Source organism: Gallinula chloropus (assembly GCF_964237585.1).
Source record: "Gallinula chloropus genome assembly, chromosome: 20".
Lineage (NCBI taxonomy): Eukaryota > Metazoa > Chordata > Aves > Gruiformes > Rallidae > Gallinula > Gallinula chloropus.
Window position 1 is genome coordinate 10,223,027 of NC_140105.1, and position 27,787 is coordinate 10,250,813.

At 48.3% G+C, this 27,787-nt stretch overlaps 1 protein-coding gene across 1 annotated transcript in view; it reads left to right on the forward strand.

The window, feature by feature from the left end:
* Positions 1-1,603: 1,603 nt before the first annotated feature.
* The window catches only part of ASPSCR1 (ASPSCR1 tether for SLC2A4, UBX domain containing), a 42,834-nt gene continuing 16,650 nt past the window's right edge, over positions 1,604-27,787 (forward strand). The window contains exons 1-9 of the mRNA XM_084273506.1: positions 1,604-1,705; positions 1,798-1,853; positions 2,675-2,786; positions 8,033-8,133; positions 15,360-15,417; positions 16,293-16,366; positions 17,108-17,540; positions 24,681-24,820; positions 27,200-27,281. Of these exons, the coding sequence (XP_084129632.1) occupies positions 1,607-1,705; positions 1,798-1,853; positions 2,675-2,786; positions 8,033-8,133; positions 15,360-15,417; positions 16,293-16,366; positions 17,108-17,540; positions 24,681-24,820; positions 27,200-27,281 (1,155 nt within the window). The 5' untranslated portion in view covers positions 1,604-1,606. The remainder of the gene's footprint in view (positions 1,706-1,797; positions 1,854-2,674; positions 2,787-8,032; positions 8,134-15,359; positions 15,418-16,292; positions 16,367-17,107; positions 17,541-24,680; positions 24,821-27,199; positions 27,282-27,787) is intronic.

The window sequence follows — 27,787 nt, forward strand, 5'->3', positions numbered from 1 at the left end:
TAATGTGTTTTGGAACTACAGGTGTGGACTGGGATGCCAGTATCCTCAACACTGGAGCTGCGTAAGCGGTAAGACAGCAATACATCCCAATGGAACGGAGAGGAGAAATGTAAAGACACTTTAAAGTGCTGTTTTTAAACCAAGTATACAGTCTTTAAGGTTGGAAGAGACCTCTAAGATCATCCAGCTGTGGCATTATACACCAGGACACCTGGTTACTACACCTTACTGAGCGGTTACGGTGTGGGGTGGACTTTGGAATCCAGATGCATAAGCACGGGGATGTTTCTCCATCACTGAAGTTCCAATCCTCTGTTTTTCTCCCTTCTCACACTGCCCGTGTGGTAAAAACGACCAAGTGTTATCTTCTACAAAAGCATCTTTCCTTAAAAGGGCCTTTTTCCTTTACAAGCCCAGCAAAGCAGACATTTTTGTGGGTGCTGGGGGTGGCGGTGGGAACTGAAGCTTAACATATACGATAAATATAGAAGTAGTAGAGAAAATATTTGGCATGTGGTAACAACTGAGGCTAAATAAATTCCAGTGGTTACCCAAACGAAGGGTTTTTTTTATGATAGCAAGCGAAACAGACAGCAGCTCAACCTCTGAGAAGAAAAAGGCAGTGCTGGGAGAGAAGGGGAACCTCACAGAGTCTCTGAGAAATCATGTGTGTGTCATAAAACATTGCCTTGGTTCCCTAGCTGCAGTCCTCTCATCTGAAGGGCTGAGCTTGCAATGCTAATCGTAAGGTGTATGGTCAACATGTTTGGGTTTTCCTGGCCAGAAGCAATGGCTGTTGAAGGCAGCAGGTTGCTCTGTCTTCCAGCAGTGGCTGGTGATGACACCGATGCTCATCGGACAACTGGAACGTGGCACAATGCTCACTCCTCCCTCGAAACGCGGTCACGGCAGCGGCTTTCACGTGTTGCCAAGGAGTTACTAGGTGCTGCCAGCAGTTCTTGGTGAAAAGTATCATCTGTGGAGGAGATTTATTGCCGTAAATCTGGCATGTGGGTGCCCAGCTGCCCCAACAGGCCCTTCTGACCCAGGCCTGAGGGGGTCTGCGGGCTGGCGCGCCCGCATTCGGGGTGGCCACCTTCTGCTTCCATAGAGGCCAGGCAAGGTCCTTCCTGACCCTGCAGTGCCCAGGAGAGCACAAGGCGCTGGCACAGCCGCTGGAAGTGCCGGCCGCGCTGTTCTCCAGCCCTCCCCAGAGCTGCGGGACGGCGGCACCGGCGCCTCTCCCCAGGCCCGGGCCGAGCACCCCCCTCCCGCCCCTCTGCCTCGGCCCAGCGAACGGCGCCCGCCGCACGCTCCTGGGTCTTGCCGGGCATCCTCCCCGGGACCGCCCTGCCCTCGCCCCAAGCGCCCCAAGCGCTACGAGCCCTCTTCGCACGCGAGAAACGCGAGCGCCGGCCGGATGCCGGCCCCGCACGGCCGCTTCCCCATCCCACCTCGGGCCGGCTCCGCCAGCCCGGTACCAGCCCGGCCCCCGACCGGCCCCAGCAGCCTGACCCGCGGCGGGGCGGGGTCTGCGAGCAGGGGCGGCCCAGGGCCCAGCTCCGCCCCAGCCGTGTGCGGGGCCGGCGTCGCGGCGGGAGGGAAGATGGCGGCGGCGGGCGGGGGGGGCGCCGTGGTGTCGGTGCTGGCCCCCAGCGGGCGGCGGGTTACGGTGCGGGTGGGGCCCGGCACGGTGCTGCTCCAGGTGGGTCCAGGGCGGGGGCGGCCGGCGGCGCGGCGCGGCGAGGCCCGGCGGCGGCGGCGGCCCGGCCCGTAACGCCTGTGTTCTCTCCGCAGATCCTCGAGGAGGTCTGCAGGAAGCAGGGCGGCAGCCCCGGCGAGTACGGCCTGAAGTGAGTCTCACCGCGGGGGCGGCCCGCGCCCCTCCGCGGCCCCGGCTTGGAGGCCGCGCCGCAGGTGGGAGAGGCCCCGTCCGGCCCGTCCGCGGCCGTTCTCCCGGGCCGGGCGGGGCCCGGCGGCTTCCGAGCCGCCCGAAGCGTTGTCGGTCAGGCGCACGCCCGGTGCCCGCGGCCTGCCCGCTGCGAGTGGCGCCGCTGGCCCGAGAGCCGCCCGCGGCTGCAGCCCCCGCGCCGTCTGCCCGCCCGAGGCCTGCTCCGCAGCCGGCCTGGCCGGGCCTTGGCCGGCGTGCGCGGGCGGGCGGGTGGCTGGCTGGGGGGGACGCGGGCCCTGGAGCCGCTCCCGGGGTCAGCCTTGGTGTGGGTCAGCGTGTGGTGCTGCACGAGGGAGGCCCCGGCAGTGACCCGCGGGGAGGGATCCACGGGCCGCCCTCAGGTTGGTCTCCAGCAAAGTGATTTTGTTCACATCAATCTCTCCCGCTTTCCCCACACCAAGTTCCCTTTGCTCCTGGGGTTGATACTGAGACCCTGTGAGTAGTGTCATGGGGATGTCCCTCCTGACATACACACTTTTGATAGCTCACGGGCTGGCCAGACTCTTCTCCTCACACCTGATGGTCTGACCATGTCCTTTCACGGTATCATCACCAAGATGTTATTTGTCCTGAGCAGCCAGATGAGGAAAGTTGTGTGTTTGGTGCTCTGTGGCTTCTGCTCAGCCTGCCCAGAGTTCTCTTGCTCAATACCTGGACTTTGCATTGTTGACAAGTGGCATGAGGATGGTTCCTGGTGTCTTCACGGGCTGTGTTCTTCTTTAGGTTTCAGCGGAGTGTGTTGGATCTCTCTTTACAGTGGAGATTTGCCAGGCTGCCCAACAATGCCAAGCTGGAGATGGTGCCAGTATCTAATAGAGTGGGAATTGGAAACACGGTATGTTCATGTCCCAGTGTGGCCTCATTGGTTTTGTTATTGGTCATTCCAAATACCATCTTGTCCGATCTAACGAGCAGGACTATGGCAGAGCTTGGCCAGTGCTTGAGTTGACCACCCGAAGACTGGCTGAGGTGTGGTGGAAAATGGTAATTGAGTTGCTGTAAGGCTTTGCTGGCAGGCTGTGATGGTGGAGTTCCACCTGTGTACTGGAGGATGGGGAGAACTTCTGGGGAGCTGACAAACTGCTAGTCAGCAGCTAAGCCACTAACTGGACTCCATTTCCTAACTTCTGTTTCTGCTGTGGTTGTCTGCCTCTGCATTTTGACTAAAATCTCAAATTCTTAAAGAATTCTCTTTTGCTTCTTTGCCAGCATTGCTGTCACACAGCTTTAGAATTTAGTGTGGTGTATGCTGTTGCCAGGCATCCCTGTTTAGTACAATTTGCAAAGGGCTTGTGGATGTCACGTTCTGTAGGAGCTGTTGTCACATTTAGGAGATCTAAAAATCTTTTATGCATGTTGTTATAATGGCTGGAGGCATAATTTTCAAAATAATCTGTAGGTGTTACTGAGTGCAAATGTCTTCCATGGTAAAAACTACACAGGATTTTATTTATGTAGCCTGGGAATGACAATTTGTCTGTGACTAACAGGAATCTCTCTCTTTCTGGACTTCCTCATATGGAGTTTCTCAGTTTTTGTGAAAGCTTCAGGTCTGTTAAAGTCTGTCTGCCAAATTGGGTTAGTGGCCTTTTGTTGCAGGCAGTTGCCTTAGCTGTCACAAAGATTGACTGACACATACTTGGAGAGTGAACTTTGCAGAGTGAGGTGGTTTTGGAATCTCTGCTCTCAGTCACTGTGGGTGTGCAGTGTGGGTTCTGGGGGTCACTTAGGTCCATGTTTTCCTCTGCAAAGCCTCCATGGGCTTTGTTGTTGTGCTAATGTTTTCTTTCTGACTCTGTGGTAGAAAGAAGTTTGTGCTCCAAGTGACGTATTTTAGTTAAAAAAATACCACAAGCTGGTAGCATCTGCTTAAAATTTTCAGTTTAAAAAAGTGGTGATGGGATGGAGTTCATCTTCCAGAGGAAAGTGTTTCTATTAAAATGGCACAGCGATGACTTGATCTGACATTTGCATCCAGTTGAGGGGTGTTGTACTCAAGGAAAACACAGGCTGACTTTTTAATTACCTTCTCAAGAAGATACATGCAGCATATTAGAAAGGGTGAGAGGGACTGTGCCATAGGAGAGGGGTTATGACATGGAATTGCTACTGTAGATCACAAAAGAGAAGAGCTAATGACAGATTAAGTTTAATTACACTTTAGTATTTCAGCAGAGGAACCTACAGAAGGGAGGCTTCCCCTGGGGTGCTGGTTGCTGTTGTATGGAGTCAGGAAGATACAGCAGAAAAGCTTGTGCAGTCCAAAGAGAGTTGCTGGCCCATAAACTACATGATTTCACTTGGAGGAGTTTTACAGACAGTGTAAGGGGATGCTTTGTACAGAGTGATCAACAGAAGGAATTCCCTGCCTGAGGAACCAGCCTCAAATACTTGAGGAAGTTTAAAATAGCAGGATAACTGTGACTGGAACTGATGCTGCTGTTGTGCCTTAATGGAGCAGCAGTTGAGATGTGGATTCAGTCGTGCAGGCTGCCTGCAGTGGAGTTGGGATGAGCTTGGCTCTGTACCAGTTACTATTGTCTCTCTCACTGAGCTGATGGGGGTGGAAGCTGGTGTGCTTTCCTGTGGGGCCTTGGCAGCAGTTACCACCAGAGAGAGAATACAGGTTCTGATAAATCCCGAGCTTGTTCAGCAAGTCTCATATTTCAAAACCAGAATGCTTTTGGATTTGCCTCTGCATGTGAAAATCGCTGGTTCCTGTAAGACAGTCCTTAAGAATGTGTAGAATTCCCCTTGTGAGGGAAGGTGACCTGGGGGCACCAGCAGTGCAGTGCTAGTGTTAAACCTGCTGGCCTTTTGTTTATGTTTTTGTAAACTTAGAAGGTAATTTGCACCTCTCTATTGAGGCTGGGATTTTAAAAAAAAAAAGGCTTCTCTAATTGACTGAATGGGACTTTTGGGACATGCTTAGCTTTGAACTCTGGCCCAAAAACTGATGCAACTGGTAGTCTGAATTTCTGGGCTGGATTCTTATAGAATGGTGATGTCAGCTGTCATCACTCTGCTGTGGCTGAGGATAATCGAGGGCTTGTCCCCAGCATAGGAGAAACCAGGAGGTTGTGTTAGTGGTGGGATGAAAGGACTGGGTTCTGTTGGCTAGTTGCTGCTGCTGTTTCCTTTATGTAGAACAATTCCCATCTCCAGTAGATCTCTGTTTGCAGTCCTGCAAGGACTGGTAGGAGCGGAGGCAGATGACAAACAAATTCCTCCAGGGAGATTGTGGTTGATTCCCGGTGTGTGTTGTGTCTGTTTTCCCTTCTTTCTCTCTCTGTTTTCACCCCTGCCATGGCCTTGTACAAATCATGCACGTGCTCTCACAGAGAGGAGGTGCCCTGAGGTTGTTGGCAGGCACATGTGAAAACACAGAATGAAGGAGAGCTGCTGTTGATGTCCTAGGCTTGTGTCCTCCTCAGACTGTGGGGTTCAGAAAATGATAGCTGACCAGACACACTCAGTGCTATCTACTTGGGACTTTATTTTTTACTTTTCTTTAGACAGCTGAGCTAATTGGGAAAGCTTAAGAGTTAAAAATTTTGAAAAAGAAAGCTGAATATTCTGTAAAAGGTAATGTTAACCCCTGAAGAGCTCTGCCATTCTCTGTTTCGTGATTGTACCCTTGGGACCATCAGGAGTTTGAAGTTCTTCAGGACTGTCCTCAGTGTGCTCATTTTAGAAATGCCTTGGAGTTTGGTTTGCTTATTTTTGGTAGTAATTCTCTGAGGGGTAGGTAGGATCTGCCTGAGCACCTGCTATTGAAGGTGAGCGTTCACATTCCAGGTTGAAAGAGGTGTGTTAGAGGAGGTGGCTACCTGTCCTGTGCCTCTTCCTGCAGGTGTTTAGGATCTTGTTAACTGAGTGTTCAGAATGACTTTTGGTCGATTCACTCTTAAATTGCATGTCACAATTTTGTGGTTAGGAAGCACAACTGAGTTGCAGGTCACCCCTCTACTTTCTTTGGACCAGTAGTAGTTGTTCAGGATTTTAACTCAGAAGCCATGCTGCTTGTTTCTCTGTGTGGATGTGCAGGTGTCTGGTTTGTTCTGCCCCAGGGTGGTAGTTCTGCAAATCAATGCTGAAGTCAGCAGAGCTCTGGGATGGTGTGTTAGTTTGTGCAGCTGCATTAACCCTGTCTGGGGTATTGTTATACACTTTATATCACTCCAAAGACCACTACTGTAGAGTTTCAGCCAGTATAAACCAGACCATCTCAGTTGCTTATGATGACACGTTGTTTGGGAGGCTTGCATTGGCTTTTTTCTGAATGTGTTTCACTTCAAGGTATGTCAGGAAAGAGGGGCTCAAGAAAGCTGGTTAATATTCAAAGACTGGCCCTTCCATGCTCATCCCTTACAGTGAATGGGAACTCAGGTGAAAAGGCCAGGATGCCTCTGTGGATGAACAGGATCCTGGCCAGAGGCAAACACAAAAAGGGAGCATCCAGAGAGTGAAAACAAGGATGTGTAACCTGGGAGGAATGGAGGGACCTTGTCCAAGCATCCAGGGTTGAAGTTAGGAAAGGTTGAGCCCAGCTGGAATTGAGAAGTCAAAGGTGAAGAGAAGGGGTCTGTAAGGACATGGGTGACAAAAGGGAGAACGTGGTCCCAGTGATGACAAGCAGGGGAGTGGGTTATGTGCCAAAGGCCAGGTGCTTTCTTTACCTCAGTCTTTACTAGTGAGACCAGCCTTCAGAATGCCAAGTCCCAGAGATCTGGGGAGAGGCTGGAGCAAGGAAGATGTACTGCTGGTGGAAGGGGATCAGGTCAGGGAATGCTTGAGCAAACTGAAGTCCATGGGTCCTGACAGGATACACCCACAAGTGATGAGGGAGCTGGCAGATGTCACTGTGAGGCCATCTGTGGTAGTCTCTGGTCAGTCATGGTGAATGGGAGAAGTGCCTGAAGATTGGAGGAGAGCAGGTGTCACTCCTGTCTTGAGAAAGGGAGAGGAGGAGGACCTGGGGAGCTGTGTGTGAGTCAGCTCACCTTCAACCCTGGGAGAGTGATGGTGACACTAATCCTGGAGACCATTTCCAGGCACATGAACGGCAGGTAAATCATCAGGAGTAGATGGATTCAGTAAGGGCAAGTCCTGCTTGACCAACTTCATATGCTTAATGGATAAAATGTCTGGCCTGGTAGGTGAGGGGAGAGCAGGGGATGTTGTCTCCTGGACTTCAGTGAGGCCTCTGACACTGTCTCTCATATGATCCTTGTGTATAATGCTCATACTCACAGCAGAATAGAACTATTCTAAATAGTAACTTCTTGTCCTGGTTTTACCCCGGCTGAGAGCTGAGATCCACACAGCTGCCTGCTCTTTAAAGGAGAAGAGGAGGGGAGAAGGGGGTGTGAGGCAAGGGAAGGGAAAAGGAAGGGGCAAATAACAACCCCAAAACCAAGAAACCAAAAGCCCATGGGTTGGAATAAGGAGAGTTCACTAGAACAGCAGAAAGATCAAATATAACAGTGCTGACAGGACTTTAGAGCAAAAATCTATGAAACTGGTGATACAGGATGCAGTGTGTCACTGAACCCACAGCTCAGGCCGTGCCACCCAGAGCCCGACCATCCCCCAAAACCCGCGTGTCCCGGAGCCGCCCCCTGCTCCTCCCATCAGCCCCCGTTATACTGAGCAGGATGGAACTGGCATGGGATACTCTCTTTGGCCAGTTTGGGTCACCTGTCCTGGCTTTGCCCCTCCGTTCTCATGAATAGGGAAACATGAAGAGCTGAGCAAGTCCTTGACTGACAGCAACTGAACCCATCAGGGTGTTACCAGCACTGCTCCCACTGTAACACCCAAACCCAGCATCCCATCCCCTGCTGAAAACGAAGGGAACTCCAGCCTGGCTGAAACCAGGACACCTGTAAAATAACCATTTGATTCCCCCTGGGCACGTGCAGTTGATGTACTCCTTTGCAGCAAGTGTCTGGAAGGAACTCTCTCTCTGTTTTGGGTGGCAGGTCCTAGAGCCTGTTGGAACACTGAAAAAAGCAGATGTAGAGAGAGAGAGCAAAGGGTTTGTTCAGACTGCGGGTTCATTCGGTGTGTTTCCCCCAGGTTCGGGTCGCGCTACAACTGGACGATGGGTCCCGTTTGCAGGACACCTTTCTCTGCCAGCAGACACTGTGGGAGCTTCTCAACCATTTTGCCCAGATCAGGTGAGCAGTGCAGCAAGAGGATGCTTGTTTGGGTGGGTCTCTGCCTGCTGGTAGTTAGTTGGTGTTACTGTGATCAACTAAATCCTGCAGCTCTGTAGTATTTGCTTTCATTTGACTGTGGTTTGTCCTTTACAGCACAGGTCTTTGCCTTTTCCTTCTCTTTCACATTTGGCACTCCATAGGTGATTATTTTTTTAATCCTGGAGTGGCACTTCTGGTTCAGGGCTTAAACTGGTAACAAACTCCTAAGGCTAGGGAGAAGCCAGAACTGGATATGTTGCCACACCTGCCTTTCACACAAACTTGTTTGAAGTCAAGTTGCTGCCAGAGTTGAGATGGTACCTAGATTCTCTTGATGAGATTTCTGTGCTGTGGTTCCATGTGGTGTAGGGGATTCTTTCTTAAGTGAGTTGCTATTTGGAGGCTTGCTGTTGTGCAGGTTCTCCAAGATCTGAAGCTCTCAGCAGGCTGATGTGGAATCTTCAAAAGACAGATTAAATCCTGTTTAAATGAAAGAATTCCTGGTCCTGCATTTATTGAATATATATATACACATATATATGGTTTAGAAATCTCATTACAGTCCAGTCTGTGTTCAGTGCTTTCTTTTGTTTTTGGTTTAGACTTAAAAATAGCATACTGTTTTGAAATGTCAAGCCAATAAACTTCTCTCCAAAGATGTTTATTTTTGTCATGGCTTGGAAGAGGAAGGCCTGAAGCTGTGACAGCCATTCTATTCTGAAAAGAATTTCCAATAAATTCTTTTTTCCATTGTAGTTGGCTTTACCATTCTCTTGATATTTTTTTTTTCTGATCCTGCATTTCTATCATGTTCTTTCTTTTACATTCCTCACCTTCTCCTAGTTGCTGTGTTGTATTTGAATCTACATAGATGCTGTGCTATGGTAGTTGGAACTGGTTTTGTTAATTTCTCAAACCAATGAAATGCTGCTCTAAAGAGAGACAGTAGCTTTCTGTCTCAGAACTCTTGAAATCTCTGAGGCTGTGGTGCCAGAGAAGTAGTCAGCAGTAAGGGTGATGGTGCAGCAGCATTTGGGTCAGTTCAGCCTTTTAGGGTACAGCTACAGGATGCAAAATGCTGCATTATCACCTGGTAGCTGAGCTGTAGTAACTGGTTACAAAGTGTTAGTGCTGGAGTGGCATCTACTCACATGAATTCCTGTAACTGAAGATTAAAGTTGCTTGTTTGTGCTGCAGTTGAAGTGGCCTGAGAAGTGTGGTTCTGGGGTTGAGTTGGCTGTTACTCATTGAGTCAGGGTTGCACAGTTGTGTGACTGGAGTTGCTCCAGAGCTGTGTCCAGGGTGAAAGAACTCCTTCTCCCAGCCTCCCAGTGATGTGCTGGCTTGGCTGCCTGACCCTAGTGACTAGTGCTGGCCCAAGGGAGGGAGCCTAGATCAGGGGCATCCTTTGTGTAGCTGTAAGGGTTAAACAGTCAGTACTTGCTTCCTGCCCTGCTGTCTAACTCCCCTCATACTATTTGTGCAGTTTTGTGGGGAATTGGCTTAAGTAACTGACTGAGCTGAACCCCCAGTTCTCTTGCAGGTAGATAGGCTTCCTGACCCAGTTGAGGGCTGTCTGTCTTGGGCAGCTATGGGAAGCAGCATAGTGTGTCTGGAAACAAGGGTCCAAAAGGGAGGAAGCAGCAGATGGGTAGGGATGGCTTGTGTCAGTTTTTCTATCCAACATTTTGTATCATCAAGCCATAGTTTGAGGTGGTCTAGTGACTCTCCAGTGATATAAAGGAGTCTTACTGAGCATTCTGGGTTTGTCTTTACTGGTCAGGGAACTGTGGCATTTACTCTTAAGGTCAGAATAATGAAATTGCTAGAGAGAAAGTAATTCTTTTGCTTTTCCTTTAGGAAAGAGATGGGCATGAAAAGCCAGGTGTGATTTTCTTAAGGCCTCTCTTACATACTTTGTGCTCTCCTGGAGGAGAAGAGTGCCTGTTGCAGCTTGGGAACTGCTGTACTGGTAGAGGTGGCCATTGTGGATAGTGGCAGATAGACATTTTTCTGGCCTTCTCACACATCAGTTGGCTATTTCTTTGGCTTAAATTTTGAGCTCTTTATATAATTTTGCTCCTTTGGAGTGGTTTTATTTGTTAAGAGTTTATTGTAACACTACAACAGCACATTGTTAGTGTACATACTGCAGCTCTTAAGCTTCTAACTGCTCCAGTGTGCTGAGCATTCATAACTTCATTTCTTCTTAACAGCTGTTCCTTTCTGCCCTCTGGAAGCTGAATTTGATGTCTGAATGGACTTTGCAAACTTTAGATTAAAGTTCAGCAAGCAGCAAAGACGCTGCATGTGAGTTAATCACAAACCAAGCTGGGTCTGTAGCCATCCACACAGATTTACTGGGCTCTGCTTCCTTCCAGTGTGTGTTGACTCTGTTGACTAACTCCTGACTTTTGCTGAATCCTTCCTTTGACTCTCCGACTTGGAGACCTTTTCCTGGAATGCTCAGCCCTCTCAGTGCGTGAGGGGAAGGATTCTAAATCCACTGGAATTTCCCCTGGGTTTCCAGCGTCCATCTTGGCTGGTTTGGTCTGAAGAAGGTCTGGAAGCTATTGTGGGGCTGCTCCTCCTCTCAGCGTGCGGCAGGCCTTGCACAAGATGTTTACAGGCCCTGTCAGATCACTACATGAAGGAATCTAATCTGCTCCCCGTTCCCCTTCTGGAGAACAGCACATCAAAGAAATGACACTGTGTTTGATGTGTGTGCTTGCCTCAGTGAGTGCATGTCATGGATTAACAGCAGCTGGAGGAGGAGCCTGCTGGCTTCCAAGAGTTATACAAAAATAAGTCTCTGGGGGAATCTTTGCTTTGGAGTCTGTTCTGCAGAGCCTGGTTGAGGGCACAAGCCTTGTGTACCCTTTGAGCATGAGGCCTGGGAGAGCTGTTGCTTTCCTGTCGCTTCCTCTTGCCAGTCTGGCAGCTTCAGCAGGTGTGATTGCAGCCTGGACACTTGAAGACAGTTTTGACAGTGACTGTGACTCTTTGCTACTTCTGCAGTGTTATTCATTACCTTCAGATATTTTCCATGCATTTGTAGAAAGCTCTTAAATCCAAAGAATTGCTTGAATTGAGAAAGCAGTTTGGGAAAGATGAATGAAACTAGGTTGTGTAAGTCAGATTGGTTTCCCCTCTCATGGGTCTGTGTGGTGAGGACGTGTGTTCCACTGTGCCTCTGCTTCTCTCCTCCTAAATGGTGATCATTCACCTTTCCTGACAGATGGACAACTTGGGGTCCAAGGTTTTATTCTTGGTTTTATTCCTCTGGGCTGTTTTGCCTGCACAGTTGTGTGTTTCTGTGTTGTTCCCTCCATGCCTAAGCAGACCTTTATCTTTTTGTGCACTTCCATTGGGGATTCCTGTAGGGATACAGCTGATCCTGTTTGGAAGCAAAAACCACAAGGTGAAGGAATGGCTCTTCCTAGGGGTGACTGGATTGTCTGGGAGAGTCTGAGTGCATGAAATCTGCTGTGGTGTGCCAAAGGTAGTCTCTTGAAAGTCTCTGTTTTGTGCCAGTCTTCCAGTCTTGGCAAGATTTTATTCTGCCTTTCCTCATCAAGTGTTGGCCTGTGGAACTTAACTGGTTTCTGCTGCCAGGGGACTGAGGGGAGGTTGGAGCCTGGGTCTTGCTCCACAAGGTGCTGCTCATTCTATAGTAGGAACTTAATCTCCTGCTTCATGCAGAGCATTGTGTGCCTGTGACTTTCTGTCCTGACAGAGAGTAACTGCAGACCCAGAATGGTGGCAGACTTGTTCTTGAGGCGTTTCCTTTGTTCATCTTGAGTTCAAACATTAACTCTGTCTCATAATCCCAAGCTGGAATGTAATTTTAGGTGCTCTGGGTGTGTTCATGGCTTCCTGCACGCTGGGGTTTGGTGCAGTGACTGGGAGAAGTGTTCTGAAGGAATGGTACCTCAGGACCATGAACTCCATGATTTGCAGCTGGTCTGGAGGTAGTTCTCAGCCCCTGACTTCCCTAGACCAGACCTTGGGACTGGTTTTACTGGTTACTCTCTGTGGATTTGCTAACTCTAGTGAGGTTTCCAGTGAGGTGACTCACCCATGTCCCGTATCACCATGCTCTTGCATGTTTTTAGAAAGGCTTACATGTTAATCTTTAGATCAGGATGGGAGATAGACTGCAGCAATTAAACAGAAGTCTCAAATCTGGTCTGTGCTTAACAGGTTTGCTGCCCCACATCTTCCAGCTGGAACTCTTTGATGTGCTCTTGAGGATTGCTCAAGGATTGAGTATCACAATTTTCCAGGTGGCTCATTCAAACCTGAATGACTTCTGGTTCCAGCTATTTCACTGACATTTCATTGAAGCTGTGTTTTGAGTCCAAATATAAATGTCCTTGATGAATATTCCTGGGGCTTAATAACTATTTCCCTTAATTTTCTACTCTGTAGGCTGGCTGGCTCCTTCCCTATTCAGTTTGTTGTGTCACTTTGTGCTGGGCTAATAGATTCATGTTAAAAATAGGAGGTGATACATTGTCTGTATATTCTTAAGCTTCTCATCTGTGATTTACTGTGGTCACAGTAGAAAGACTAAGTCAGATAATATTGGCAAAGCCTTTGCTGTTAAAGAACTTTGAGCATTAGGATGATACTTGAGATTACTGGAACCACTGCACTGAAAGTTGTGAGATCCAGTTGGGCATTCAGACTGTCCATTTCCTGTGGAACAGATTGTTAAAGTCCTAAGGGTTGTTGGGTAGTTTCCTTTCCTTCTTGCCTGAGCAGAAAATGTTATCATAGAATCCCAGACTGGGCTGGGTTGGAAGGGACCCCAAGGATCACAGAGTTCCAACCCCCTGCCACAGGCAGGGACACCAACCTCCAGGCCTGGAGCTGCACAAGGTTGCCCAGGGCCCCATCCAACCTGGCCTTGGACACCCCCAGGGATGGGGCACCCACCCCCTCTCTGGGCAGCCTGTTCCAGCCCCTCACCACTCTCTCTGTAAAGAACTTCCCCCTAATATCTGATCTAAACCTTCCCTCCTTCAGCTTCACTCCATCCCCCTTGTCCTGCCAGTGTCAAGCTGATTCCCCTCCTGTTCCTCTGCTCCCTTCAGGGACTGGAAGGCTGCAATGAGGTCCCCCCACAGCCTTCTCTTCTCCAGGCTGAACAAGCCCAGCTCCTGTTATCCCTGCCTTAAGGTGGTCCTTCTGTAATGGTGGGTGTAATACTCACCCTTGGGGTGGGTTTATTATGTGCCTGTGTGTGGACTTGACCAGCTGTGAAGTTCAGAGGCTTCCCTACCAGCAGTGGTTGTGCTGTGTCATGCACGTAGTTGCTTCAGAATTAGACTCTCAGTTGAGTGAATGGATTCTGGCTGCTCTCTGAGGAATCATTTTCCCACCTGAACCCTGGGGATAACATCATGTCTGGTAATACTGCTCCACAGAATATGCATGTTTAAATTACACAATGCTGAAGGCAGAATGCTTGAAGCAGTGGAACTCCATTCTTTAAACTCCTCTCAAGAGTCAGAGTGAACCCAGCCTTGAGCACTGGCATCATTTTTCAATACTCCTTCCCTGTTCCATTTCCCAGGTAGGATGCTCCCAGATGAAAGCTGGTTTCCCTCCCCATAGAGACTGGACTCCAGAGACCACTAAGATCAAGGGAGTTTCCCATGAGGAAGAACTTCAGCTCTTTTGCTTCTGATGATAAAACAGCTGTTGCAGTGCAGATGGTACACACAGCTCCTTGCCAAGGGATGTCCTGCTGCAACTGCAATGACTGCTCAGGACAGAATGTGCTAACAAGAGCTACTGGAGTGTTATGGAGAAGGACAAATCTCATCAGTTACCCTCTGTGGATGGAGAATGTCCTGGGGCAACTGTCTCCCCTGTTGTTTCTCAGTTTCCCCTGCTAGGTTAGGCTGTAACTTTTGAATCTAAAACTTTGGAAAAAAAATGCTTGTGAGAATGCAGGCAGTTACCTTCCAAACCACCACTGTCTCAGGATGGACAGTGTTCTCCTGGTCACCTTTGGCTATTGATGTTCTTGGGGGAGAGAAGCAAACTGTTCTCCTCCTTAATCTCATATTTTACCACCATTCTCAGCTGATTTCAGTTTGCTTTTCACTTTACTTCAAGGGAGACTAGCACAGAAGGGAGCTGCTTCTGCTCTGGAATCCTATCCTCTCACTGACTTCAGTCCTTCAGTGTAATGTGCTGGTTAATTCTTCAAGGCTTTTTACTTTTCAGTGGACCTCTGAGGCTTCCTTGCTAAAAGTATTGGTACTTTTTTTTCCCCCAACACGCTGCTGTTGGGTTTTCCACATGTGCTCTCTTTGGAAATTGCATAATCTTGGATGGATCAGGGTGAGACTTGCTGTGCCAGAGAGTGATTGGCTTTTTTTGCCTGTCTGTCTTCTGCGCTTGATGGAGTGAATATGTAACAAGGCTTCACTTCTACCTGATTGCCTCAGAATTGCCTGTTAGAGGAAAATGGGAAGAGTAGCATCTTGTCAAGAGTAGAATCTTACTGGGTTTTTTTCCCAAGAGTCCTTTATTTACACCTTCCCCTGCAGATGGCCTGTCAGTAGTTTGCATCACTGTTAATATGTGTTCTACCTCACTGGGTTGATCTTTGCTTTGTCTCCTGGGGCTGCTTTTCCTCTGGCTTTATTCTGTCCCTGGTCTCCACAATCTGAAAGCTGCTGTGGTTACATTTTGTTTTTTAATCTGTTTGATACTAAGACAGGCAAATACTTTCTCCTCAGATTATCTGCTTTAGAGCAGTGTTTCATTCTGTGTGTTGCCATGCATGCTGGTCTGTCCCCAAGGAAAGTGCAGTCTAAACTGCAATACATCATGTACCTTCCATAAGGAATTAAAAAGACCAGTTATTATTAAGTCATATATCAGGTGCAGAGGCACATAGCTTTGAACATGTCATTCATCTAGGAAGATCAGCTAATTTCAGGGCTAACTTTAATTATTTCTCCTTTTTAAACCTCCAGGGCTGTGTTTAAGGGGCAGTGAATGTATTGGAGCAAATCCTTTACCTAACGTCTGCTGCTGATTCTGTGAACTGTGTGATAGTGGTTGCTGCAGGAACACAAAGAAGTGTGTGGCTACCTAATTTAACTTCTTGCTGTTGCTCCTCGTTGGTTGTGGAGGGGTTAGGCTGCTCTACAGAGGCTGCAGTAGTTTACTTTTTATTGCAGGGAGCTGATGGAGCAGCGGGGTGACTTCTCTCCGGGCTGTATTTACATGCGAGATGAGGTAAGTCAGCAGAGGCTTCTTAACTGTCTCTTCCCCTCCTGTCCCTAAAAAATAAGAAAAACTCAGCTCTGCTTTTCAACCTGGAAAGTGTTTCTTTTGAACTTTCTTGAGAGGGGAAGTAGAGAAATGTTGGTCTTTTCAAAGCATGACGTGTCTGTATGGAAAAAGCTCTCTTGGAACGTAACCCTGGGCCGTTTAGACCTCTGAGCCCATAAAATGAGCTCAATGACCTGTTTGTGTTTTTCTTTCCAACTTCTTTTAAAGCTCAAGTCAAAACAGTGGTTTCATTTTAATAAATATTTGCTTTTCTCTGTGTTTTGATCTTTTGCTATTAATGTTTTGTTTAATATTTTGTATGTGTGTATTATGGAATTCGCTCTCCCTAGCTGTCCCCTTCACTTCCCCCTGACCTCTGTGGACAGATCAGCTTTATTCTGGAACAGGTCATTACAAGCAGATGGGAGGTGTATGTCATGAAAGCCAATGTCTTTCAGCTTGGAGATGTTGCCTGTGATTTAACTTCTGACATAAAAATAATGCCTTGCTGAGGTTGGATCTGATCTGGATGTATGGATGGGATGGGAATACATGTAGGTCATCTTCCCTTGAGATCATTTAATAATTAAATTCCTTGAGATCAAATTATAATTTGATAAAGCAGTGCAGGTGAATACAGATGGATTCAAGTCTCATTTCCAACTGCAGAAAGAGTGTGTTTTGAGCTGTTTCTGGTGCTGTGTGGTGTTTAGATACAGGCTTCTTTCTTGAAAATTGATGTCTCAAGGTCGCTTCCAACCCCTACAACTCTGTGAGTCTGTGAATGCTGTCCCAGAGAGGCAGATGTCATACTTAAATTTCCTCTGGTTTTGTTGCAGATAGCAGGAAAAGATGCCCTAGAGAAGACAACGCTGAAGTCACTTGGCCTGACTGGAGGCAGTGCCATCATCAGGTTGGGAGAAGCAAAGTTTAGACTCTTTATTCTTCTGGTGGTGAATTTGTTTTGTTTCAAATACCAAAAAAGAAAAAAAGCATGAAAAAACTTCCAAAAGGCAAACACCACAGCACTCAGTAATTATTGCATTTGCCTGTTTATCTGAAACTGCTGCCCAGATGTGCTTCCCACAGCTGCAGATGCTGGCACTGACCAGTCCTGTGCAGATTAAAGGGGCTTGTTTGCTTGCTGCTTTCCCCCCCCACCCCCCTTGTGAGTGAAACAGACATTCAAAGTTAAAAGTCCTTCTGAGGGGACAACCATCTACTGCTTTCTTCTTCCCTGCTTTGGGTTTCAGGCATGAAAACTCCCAGTCCCTGCAGTGCCTCCTGCTGACTGCTTGGGAGGGTGAGGTGGGGGACAATGACAGCCCTTCTCTGATCCTCTGGCCAGTTCTTTGCAGCATGTGCAGAAGGCAGGAGGGGTCAGAAGCTGTGCTTTACAGCTGACTGCTGTTTTTTCCTGGAAGGCAGTTACCTTCCTGTGGAGTGGGTAGTTCTGGTTCTTCCCCCAACCCCCCACCCTTAACTTCAGAGCAACTAGAGCTTGTTCTTAGTGTCTGGAGGAAGCAGATCACTAAATTAGGGGTATATTTCAGTCTGGCTGTTGTCTTTGTGTCATGGTCACATTGAGAATGGGAAGGGCAGTACTGTTAGGATAAATTATTTGGGTTTTATTCTTTCTGGTGTCTTCTTTAAGAGTTGTCATGAAGAAATGCAGTTCATCTGGCCAGGAGGAAGCTGTGGGTGCCATGTGTGATGAGCTGACAGTGAGACCAGGCTCCACTGAAGGAGCAGTGGATGTGCCCCTACCTCAAGCAGACACGTTCCCAAAGGACTTGGGCCACAGGGATGTGGCCATGTCTTTAAACAGCTGCACAGACAACCAAGACTCAATTAGAGAATCTCCTGCCAGCTTGGAGGAGCTGTGCCCCTCCTCAGAGCCTGAGTCTACCCCATCCCTCCCTTTTTTTGGAGATGGGCAGCGTCTGGGGGACTCTTCTGTACCTGCACCATCATTTGGGTTAGATAAGCCATCTTCAAAGATGCCAACAACTTTCTCCAGCCCTGGAGGCCCTTCTAAGCCAAAGAAGTCTAAGAACAGCCAAGAACTCCAAACAGAGCAAGAACAGGTAAGGGAATTTTTTTTTGCAATAAGAGCTTCTTTTATTCTGCCTTGCCTGATGCTGAGCTCCTAGGAGGGAAGAGATTTTTCTGTATTTTAAGACTTTTTCCCCCATAATGTAAGGTTAAGTTCTTTGGTGTGATACACAGTGTTCCCAGGAGCTCAGTAAGGAAACATTCTACCTTGCACAGGTTACTGTAGGCGATATAAAGGATGGGAGTTCAAGAATTTGCTGTCCAGAGGCAAGTGAAGCTTTAATAACCAGGAGCAGAAGTGTCTTAACAGGTTGTTGTCTTAACAGGTTGTTGCTGGTAGTTGTCATTATTGGCTTCCTCAGAGTTCTGCCTGTGGTCACTCTGACTTACAGTCGAACCCTTTTGGTGCCACATGCAGTAGAACGAAAGGGGTATAAGATTTAGGACATGAATTTTTCAGCTACAGTTGCATTTTACTTGCCAGGAGTTCACTATTGGGAGGGGGTGGGGAGGGTGACATTGGGGGGGCACACAGACAAAAGCCAAAGAAACCCAAACAAACCAGGTCTGGACCTCTTCTCTTCCTTTCAAGTCTAGTCCCATCCCTTCTGTGAGTTGTAATTTTCTTAGTCTTGCAAAGGAAGCAGAAACTTTCCATCCTTTTCCTTCCCTGTTTCTGCTTGCATATGAGAGTGTTTTCTGTCTTGCTTTAAAGTACCCTGATTCTTAAATAAAGTGTGCCCCTCTCTAACCTTTTTTTCCAGACAGAAAAATTGCATGTCTGTCATCACAGTTGGTGTCTCTGAAGTAAAACTCTGTGTGTTAAAATTAAAAATGCTTTAGCCCATGTAGAGACCCCAGAAGTGATGACTGGGGAGTGCTGTGGTGCCATTGCAGGATGGCTTTTGAGTGATGTTAAGTGTGCTTTCTGTAAGGGAGCTGTGTGGAATTGAATGCCTTTGGCAAGGTTGGGATGTCTGGCAAGTGGTGTAAAATGCCAGATTCTCTGTGACCAGCTCTTTCCCTTGCCCTTCACTGCACACATCATCACAAGGGCTGGCTTTAGTGTTCAGAGATCCCTGTTGTTGTTTCCTGTTCTTCAGTACCTCCTAGAGTTGGAGTTCTGCCTTTATCTCCAGCTCTGGTCCAGTCACAGGATTAAACAAGGGAGAGATGTGAGGAGGAGGAGGAAAGGGTGCTGGGTGAGGTTTAAAGGGTGCTCGATCTAGGAAGCATTTAGCAAGACTCTGTGTATGCTCTCAAATTGATGCAGAATCAACCAAGCCTTGGTTGACTTGTTTGTGGTTGCAGTCAGTTCTTGATGAGTTTCTGAATTGTTGAGGAGCAGCAGCCAGACCCTGAGAGGACTTTGGAGCAGGTCCAAATGGAGCAGAAAGAGGCCTTGCCAACCCAGTGGTGGATATCTCAGTATATTAGAAACATGCTTGGGTCCATCTGATTGATCTTGAACCTGTTAGAACAGACCTGAGCATGGAGAACTGAACACTAGGCCTGGTGATCTGTCCAGCCTGATGTGTTGCACTCTTCAATCCCACTGTCTTTGGGAAGGAGGAGCTTAGTCGTGTCTGAAAAGGAAGGGAGAAGCAGCACAGGGGTTTGTGGTGGTGGTTTTCACCAGTCCTGCTGCCTGCCCTTGTCCCTGTGGCTGCAGAGACACAACATCTTGGATCACTTTGCTGCCCATGGCGAACAATGCTGGATCACCCGAGTCCTGAGGCCAGGGCTGCTCAGCTCTGGGCCCAGCAGCACACCTGAGTCCTGAGGCCAGGGCTGCTCAGCTCTGAGCCCAGCAGCACACCTGAGTCCTGAGGCCAGGGCTGCTCAGCTCTGAGCCCAGCAGCACAAGAGTCCTGAGGCCACTGCTGCTCAGCTCTGGGCCCGGCAGCACAACTGAGGTTGTGCTGGCCTCTGGACTCGGGTGTGCTGCTGGGCACAGAGCTGAGCAGCAGAGGCCTCAGGACTCGGGTGTGCTGAGGTCCAGAGCTGAGCAGCCCTGGCCTCAAGACTCTCTTGTGCTGCTGGGCCCAGAGCTGAGCAGCCCTGGCCTCAGGACTTGGGTGTGCTTCTGGGCCGCGAGCTGAGCAGCCCTGGCCTCAGGACTCTCTTGTGCTGCTGGGCCCAGAGCTGAGCAGCCCTGGCCTCAGGACTCGGGTGTGCTGCTGGGCCCAGAGCTGAGCAGCCCTGGCCTCAGGACTCGGGTGTGCTGCTGGGCCCAGAGCTGAGCAGCCCTGGCCTCAGGACTCTCTTGTGCTGCTGGGCCCAGAGCTGAGCAGCCCTGGCCTCAGGACTCGGGTGTGCTGCTGGGCCCAGAGCTCAGCAGCCCTGGCCTCAGGACTCTGGTGATCCAGCATCGTTCTCAGAACTACAGTCCAGTTCAAACCACTCAGAGGCACTTCTGGAGCCAGCCTCCCTTCCCGTTTGAGAGCAGCTTTGGGAGAGCAGCTGCAGATTCTGTTGGGGGGGTTCTGTCCTTGTGTTAAACAGCATGTGATTTTGACTGCTGCTTTCAACCCTTTGATCTCTGGTGCTTTTGCTGCTGATTGATTACACTTTGTTCCCTCCTCCATTCCTGCCATCCTCCGCTCTCCTTGCTCTCAGCAGCAGCAGCGGCGTGGGGCTAGCCACATGGCATCTGCTTTTTGTCCCTTTTCAGTCCTGAGGAAAAAACCCAAAACAAAACAAATTATTTTTAAACATCAAAGGTCCATTTTTGTAAAAGAATCTTCCCATTAATGCTTTGCCTGTGTGTGGTTTTTGAAGCTGAAGAGGGAGGCTGGATAAAATCTGTGCCGGCGTCCCTTCGTTTCTTGGGCTAAAGATGGTTTACAGACAGCTGCATGCTGACTTTGATGTCAGAACATTAATTATTAGAAGGTAACTTTACACCAGATTCCCTGGGAGATTAGAGCTCCCTGAGGTGGTGGGGAGGAGGTGGGTCTCCAGGGAGAGTTTGCTGCTGTGGAAAGCACAAACTTCTCATAAAGTTTTCTTCAGCTTACCTGCTCGCTCAGGTCCAGGGTGGTGATCGCAGGGTGAACTCTTCCCCACACCTGGTTTGATGGTGTAGACTGCACGTGCACAGACTGTCTAGTAGATGCTGCTGTGAATAGGTGGCTTCAGCCTACTGCTGAAAAGTGTCTCACCTCTCAACTTTGGTAGAAGTAGAGAACAAAGGTGACAGACCATATGTTTGTTGTATGAAGGCGACAGGAGTGTGATGGCAAAGCGCACGGCGTTACCAGTGGATGGAAGAAGCTGCCCTGTGGTGGCTGTTCATTACTACAGGAGATGGTTGCCTTTCATCACAGCTGCAGAGAGCCCTGGGTGTGTGGTGGACTGGGAAGGGAGTTGGTGTACCTGGTAGCATCCTTTCTGTAAATTCCCATGGGAAGGCAGCTTTTGGATTCTGTCTCTGCTTTAGGATTGTTGGTGACACCTTGGAGTAAGGTTGTGGTGAGGGTACTCAGATTGAGAGATGCCTGATGGGAGTGCCTGAGTGAGCAAATGATGGACAAGGAAGGGGGAACAGGATGATGGCTGGACTTTGGGGAGAGTTTATAGAGCATCAGGAATGGGTATATCTGTCTTTCTGAAGAGTTTTTCTTACGTCTCTAAGGAGGCAAGATGTATGGCTGGTTCCACAGGGTGTTAAATACATGGCAGAAGAGATGATATGATGATGTGTCAGTCTGCATCTTCAGTGGCAGTGTCATCATCCTGGGTGGTGAAGCAGTGCTCAGTAGATACCTTGTGCTGCCCTTCTCTCATCAGACCCTGTTCTCCATTTCTGGAATTGAGATGCAGAAACTCTGAATCAAACCACCTGGATTATGGTTCACTGAGACTCAGTTGTTCCAGCTTTCTCCAGAGGTTTTACTCTGTTGTTGGGGCTTAGCTGGAAATTTAATGTTAGGGAGTTCTTCACTGTGTATTTTCACAGTCTGGTCAGTCTTGCACAGATCTCCTTTTGTACAGAGAAGCGTGATTCTTCATGTCAAGTGACAGCTAGGGAGTAGCCTTGGTTTGGAAGTGAAGATGCTTGTTTCCCCAGCCAACACTGAATAAAATAACAGACTTGGACACCAAAAGGTACCTGTGTGTCTGTGTGGGGCCAGTGCTGGTATCCCACAGGGAATGGAACGGGGGCATCTTGGCTGGGTGTAAGTGGGAGGTCAAGAACAGGGTGTCTCACAGCAGGTAGGTAGTGCTGGGAGGCTGGGGGATGGCTTTGGAGTGGAAGCTCCTGCCTGCCCATTTGCAGCACTGTGTTGGCAGGGGAGGCTCATCTGTCTGACCAAACATGTCTGGACAGTGATGCTTGAATGACAGCTCTGACAGAGTGATCTGGAGCAGTGGGCATGCAGTGAGGGAGAGGTGTGAACACTTAGGACTGGGATACAACTGCCTTCTGCTGTCTTGTGGTTTCTGCTGTCTTGGCTGAAGTCTTGTCAGCTTCTGCTCCTCCTTTGGGCAGTGACTGACGCTTTCCCTGTGGGACCTGCTGCTGTGTGGAGCAGTTGAAGTGCTTGCTGGAGCCAGTGCTGAGTGGTGAGTTTAGGATTTGCTAATGCAGACATTGGGATTCTCTCCCTTCTACCCCAGCAGGACGGGCCCGCTCAGGCTGTGGGGTTTGGGGTTGGTTTGGAGGGATTTAGTCGACTTTTAGTGTGTGAGGATTTGGAATGAAACAAAACTTGAGCCTGTTTGAGGAGCTGGAAGTGCATGTGGTTGCAGGGGAAGCCTGATTAGTTCTCCTCTGGCCTCTGACAGGGACCTGACCTTGTCAGCCCATGTGGGCAGCAGTCAGGACCCTGTGCAACAGGCCCTTTCCCTGCACGCCCAGTGTCACCCTGTGGTGCTGAGCTGGGGAAGCTGCAATCAGGCTCCTTCAGCCTCTGGTTAGAGCTGACCCTGCTCAACTTTCTAAAAGTAGCCAAGGGTCCCACCCACACAACCTCCCTCTTCTAATTTCTCAAATTACCCTTTGGTGCCCACAAGCAGAGGGAACCTTGCCTTGTAATTTGTGTTGTTGCCTTTGACAATTGAGGGAGACTCCTGTTCCCAAGGGGCCCATGCCTGGGGGGAGGGAGAAGGGATGAACAGATGGAGGGAGGACATTGGGGCATTAATTAGGATCAGAAAGGGTACGTGAGGGAATGAGGGGAGAAGAAATGGGTCTGAGGTGTGTTTGTAGGGCCTAAAGCTGGCAGCTGACTGTGAAGAAATGCTACATGAACTACCAGAGTTGTGTTGTCCTGGGGGTTCCTCAGTCACAGGCTGTTTCCCCTGCATCTCCTGCAGCACACTGTTCTGTTTCAGGCTTGGTGCAGTTAAACAGTTCTGGGATTTAAACAGTTGGAATTGTTCAGGAGCCAGTAGGTGTAACTGCATCTTGTGTACTTGCTTTATAGTCAGATACTGACACAGCCACTGCTTCTGGTGTGAGGGGTGGTAGCCAGTATCTACCCTTTCCTCAGTGGTGAGGGATAGGTGATGTCATTCTCCCTTCAGAGTCACCAAATGCTCTTTGCCTAATAGGGTGTGGGGGGTGTTGGGGTTTTGATTTGGATTTTTGGGGAGGATTGTGGGGGTGTTTTTGAGGGGGGGGCTGTTGGGTGGTTGGTTCTTTGGTTTTGTTTTTGTATTTTGTTGGGGTTTTTTTAATAACTGCAGCCACAGCCCAGGGCAGAACTGTGCCATCGTGATACCCAGTTCTGGGTTCTGGAGGTTGGGGCAGCCAGGCTGCCTGTGCCCAGTGTGCAGGTGGGACAGGTACCTTGGCCCTTGGAGGTCTGTGTGCTGCTTGAATGGCCTGTCCTCCACAGCAGTGCTGTAGGGAAAGTACCTTTATTGCAGCTGAACTGCAGGGAACTGCTCCCCTCCCATCTGTGCCCTTAGCCTGCAGCAAGGGCTGATTTCAGTCCAAAATAATTTGTAAGCACCCAGCAAAGGGGTTTGCATGGAGGGAGCTGTCTGCTCACCAGAAGCCAGGTGAGAAATTCATAATGTGTACAGTTCAACCCAGCCACAGCCCAGGTCAGAGAACTCAGCAGGCTAAAATCTACCTTACCAAACCAAAGGATTGCACTCTAGATCAAGGAGAAATGGAGAGCACTCTGTTGGTTCTGTGGCAAGAGGATGGGGGATAGGGTGTGAGCCAGATGAAAAATGTAACTGGGCAGTTTATAGTCTGTAGTATGAAGAGTAACATCTGTCTGAGCTGGTGCTGCTCAGAATGGGAAGGAGGCGATTACGTGCTGAGAGAGGTTTGGAGCAGGGCAGAGAGGTAGGCTGTGGTTCTGGGATGGGAGTAATTTCTGAGTACTCATAACTGTCTGGAAGTGTGATTCATCTGCAAATATCAGTGTAAGTGAGGAGATTCCACAGACACTCCCTGGAAAGAAGCCACCTCCTTAGGTTAGGTGACTGCTGGGGTTATTGCCCTGGGCTTCCTGTACTGACAGTGGAAAGCAGCTGACTGCTGGGGTGTGACTCCTCTGACAATGCAGATTCCTACTGCTCCTTGGGACATCTGCCCCAAGCTCTACTAACTGTAAAGAAGTAACACTGACAACCCCTGTATTGTTAGTCTGATCATAGAATAGAATCACAGGGGTTGGAAGGGACCCCCAGAGCCCATGGGGTCCAACCCCCTGCCAAAGCAGCTCCCTAGGACAGGTCACACAGGTCGGTGTCCACACAGGTCTGGAATCTCTCCAGAGAAGGAGACTCCACACCCCCTGGGCAGCCTGTCCCAGGGCTCCCTCACCCTCACTGGGGAAAAGTTCTTCCCCATGTTGGTGTGGAACTTCCTGTGCTCCAACTTGCAGCCATTGCCCCTTGTCCTGTCCCCACAGACACTGAAAAGGGGCTGCCCATTTCCCCCTGCATCCCATGCATGATTTATAAGTATCCCCATGATAATAAGGTCCCCCCTTAGTCTTCTTTTCTCCAGGCTGAACAGTCCCAGCTCACTCAGCCTTTCCTCACAGGGGAGATGCTCCAGGCAGATGATCTCAGTGTCTTGAATTCCATTGTATTTCAGTTGGCAGATACTATCTCTCTGTCACTCTTGCCTTGTTTCAGGAACCTTTATAAGAAAATCAAAGCAATGCATTGCAGACTAATTGAAATGAATTTTTATTCTGTAGTTTGTGGAGCGAGAGCCTCTTGTGTGTCACCCAGACCTACTGGAACCACTTCCTGCTGGCCCAGAAGAGCTTCCTGATGAGTTTTTTGAAGTCACGGTGGACGATGTGCGGAGACGTTTGGCACAGCTGCAGAGTGAGAGGCACGTTCCCTTTGTGCTGCTGACTGAGAGTGCTCTGTCTGTGTCCCTTGGTTGGGCAGAGTGACACTGTGCACCTAGAGCTGGCTGAGAGCTCTGGGTAAAAAGCTGTAGATGAGTTACTGGCTGTGGAGTGAATGAATGATCAGCACTGGCAATCCACCCTTTATGCCACTTGAGTTCAAGTGCTGTGACATGGTTCTGGTTCATGTCAATCAGATGTGTGTTTGTGTGTGGGATGATGGCTTCACATGGATGTTGAAAATATCATCAGGAAATTTATCTGAGAACCTTAAGCCAATGGAGGAGATAATCCTCTCTCTGTGAGAGCCTAAGAGCAAGATTCCTTCCCCTGTTCTGCTTTTCAGGGAGTTACTCAAAGCCACTTAACACCCTACCTCTCTCTCTCTTTCTTTCCTTCTCCCTTTTTCTGAAAGAGAAGCCACTGCCTTTGTAATTAAATGTGCTCTTTTTTGGTAGGAGCCCAGAGCAGTGCTGAGTCCTGCTATCTGTTTTGATCTGACTTGATGTTAACTGTTAGGAATTAAATGGACAGAATTTATAACTTGTGTTGGACAATGATGTGAATGTAAAGATCCAGCTTCATGGGAATAACTCCCTCTGACTTCAGCAGTAGCGTTTTCAGCCAGTAAGAAATACCTTGTATATTAACCTTTTCATAGATCTCATCAGAAAAGACCAACTTTGAGACGTTACCCAGATGGAAATAAAGCCACAAATCAAGACATGAGAAAGTTTGGAACACACACAAAGAGGGAAAGAAGTGTAGGAAGCTGGACTAATGATGCATCTCACTGTTCAAGTAGCTTGCTGTCAAATATTTATGATTCTGCTGTATTCTTATTCCAGTTCCAAATTAAAGCCAGATTAAGATAAACTAGCCTCCTTATCACAACATTTTGCTGTCTGTATGTTCCTTAAATACATTAATTTTCATGAATTTATTTAGTTTCAAGTGGATCCTAACATTCCTTTAAACTTTACAAGCATTCTCTGGGGCTGTGGGGCAGCAGACTTACACTCTAACCAAGTCTGAGTTGAACTTTTTACTTAGAGCTGATTTTTTTCCCCACAGGCCACTGAAATCCACATGAGTACAGACTGGGCTGAAAATTGCTCTGCCACTTGTGGGTCTGGAGTATTTAGTGGTACAAATGTAGCATCATTTGGTTGGGGGTTACTGGAAATACAGCACCCTCAAAAAAAGACCAAAATTTCCAAACTTGCTGATGCTTGTAATCCCATTTTCCCTCACAGCCAGCCAGGGATAAAAATAAAGGCAAGTTACACATGAAACTCACACTGCTTGGCTTCTGAGCCTTAACAAAAACTAGTTGCACACAGTGCAAGCTTCTATGTGCAATTCCAATTTGATTCTGACCTCATGAAGAGCTGATAATTGGTCTGAATCAGCAGTTGGTCACAGAGAAGGAAAGGAGTGGGTTAGTTTCATGTTTGGTTTTCAGACTGTGAGTTGGCACTTTCAGGGCATCTTGGGATGGGCTGTGCCAGCTGACAGTTGGGGTACCCTCAGTGAAGTAAGCCTGTGGTTGGTTTGATCAGCAGCTGTTCCTGAGATAGCTTGATCATTCTTCAAAATAAGTAGTCCATCAAGCTGTGTAGGTGCAAGAGATTAACTTGCAAAGAGTTGTGCAGAATTATGTGATCAAATGTTTCACTGGAATCTGGCCTGGTGGTCTAGATGTTCAGAACTAAGTGGAAACAAGGGAAAGGGACTAAAACTGAAGACAGGATCTCTTTGATCTAAGCTGATTTCTTTACCTACAGGAAACAATGTCACTGTTTTCTTGAATTTATTGTTTCATTCTAGATACAGGTAGATTATTTTGGTTTTGTGAACCCACTACTCCTTTTAAAGCACCAGTCTCCAATGCCATCCTTGAATGATCTGAAATGTCTCAGTTTTGTTTTGTTTCCCTAATTAATAGCCATTAACTTACTGTGCCAGCATTGGTTTTCAGCTTCAGTAGCTCTTCTTCCTCTCTGGAATAATCACAGTTTGGTCTGTTTTGTTAGGTTAATGAATCCATCTCTTCTTGACCAGTCTCAGCAAACATTCCTGTGCTCTTCTCAGTATCTTCTCTGGCATCTGCTGTAGTGAACTTATTTTTAAACATCTACAAGAAAAGCAGTTTTATACAGTATTGTTGCTGATGCTCAATAGCTTCATGTGTGAGATGCTGAAGTAGAAACCACAGGAAGTGGAGAAAATGTTGGGAGAGAGATGGAACAGTTGAGAAGTTCTCCTCAGCTGTTCTTGGACCTTTTGCTTTCTTAATAAAATAATAATACATCCTAAAATGACAGAAGTGACAGCTTGTCTTCTTCCCATGTGTGCAGGAAACGCCTGGAAGAAGCTCCACTGATGACAAAGTCTTTGAGGGAGGCTCAGCTGAAGGAGAAGTTAGAGCGTTACCCAAAGGTAACCTTTGTTCTTGGTCCAGTCCCTCTGCCTAGTCCAGACTCAGGGTTTAAGTAGCTGTGGGAATCAGTTGTGATCAACTGGATCTTGAGCTACTCACAGGAAGACTTTCCAAACTCTTGTCCCTGCTGATTGTGTGGGGGACTTGTGTAACAGTTGGGCCATGTAAAATCAACTGGCCTGTAGTGATATGAGGCAGGCAATAGAGCTCCTTTTATTTTGTTCCAGCTATTTCAAAACCCTTCTGTGGTGCACTTGTCTGTATGACTGAGCTCTCCAGTCTGTTCTGTGGATTGGAGCTTTCCAGTCTGCTCTGTACACTCATTCATTTTGATAGTATCTCATTACAGGTTACACAGTGAGATGTTACAGGTGGACTACATCTTATTCTCTAAATATGATCTTCATGTGGTTTTTGTCTTTGGTGATTTATTTGGGGGGGTGGTGGTGGTGGAAATTAAGTTCCCAAGTTAAGTGCTTTCCAGCCAATGCTGGGAATAGAATGG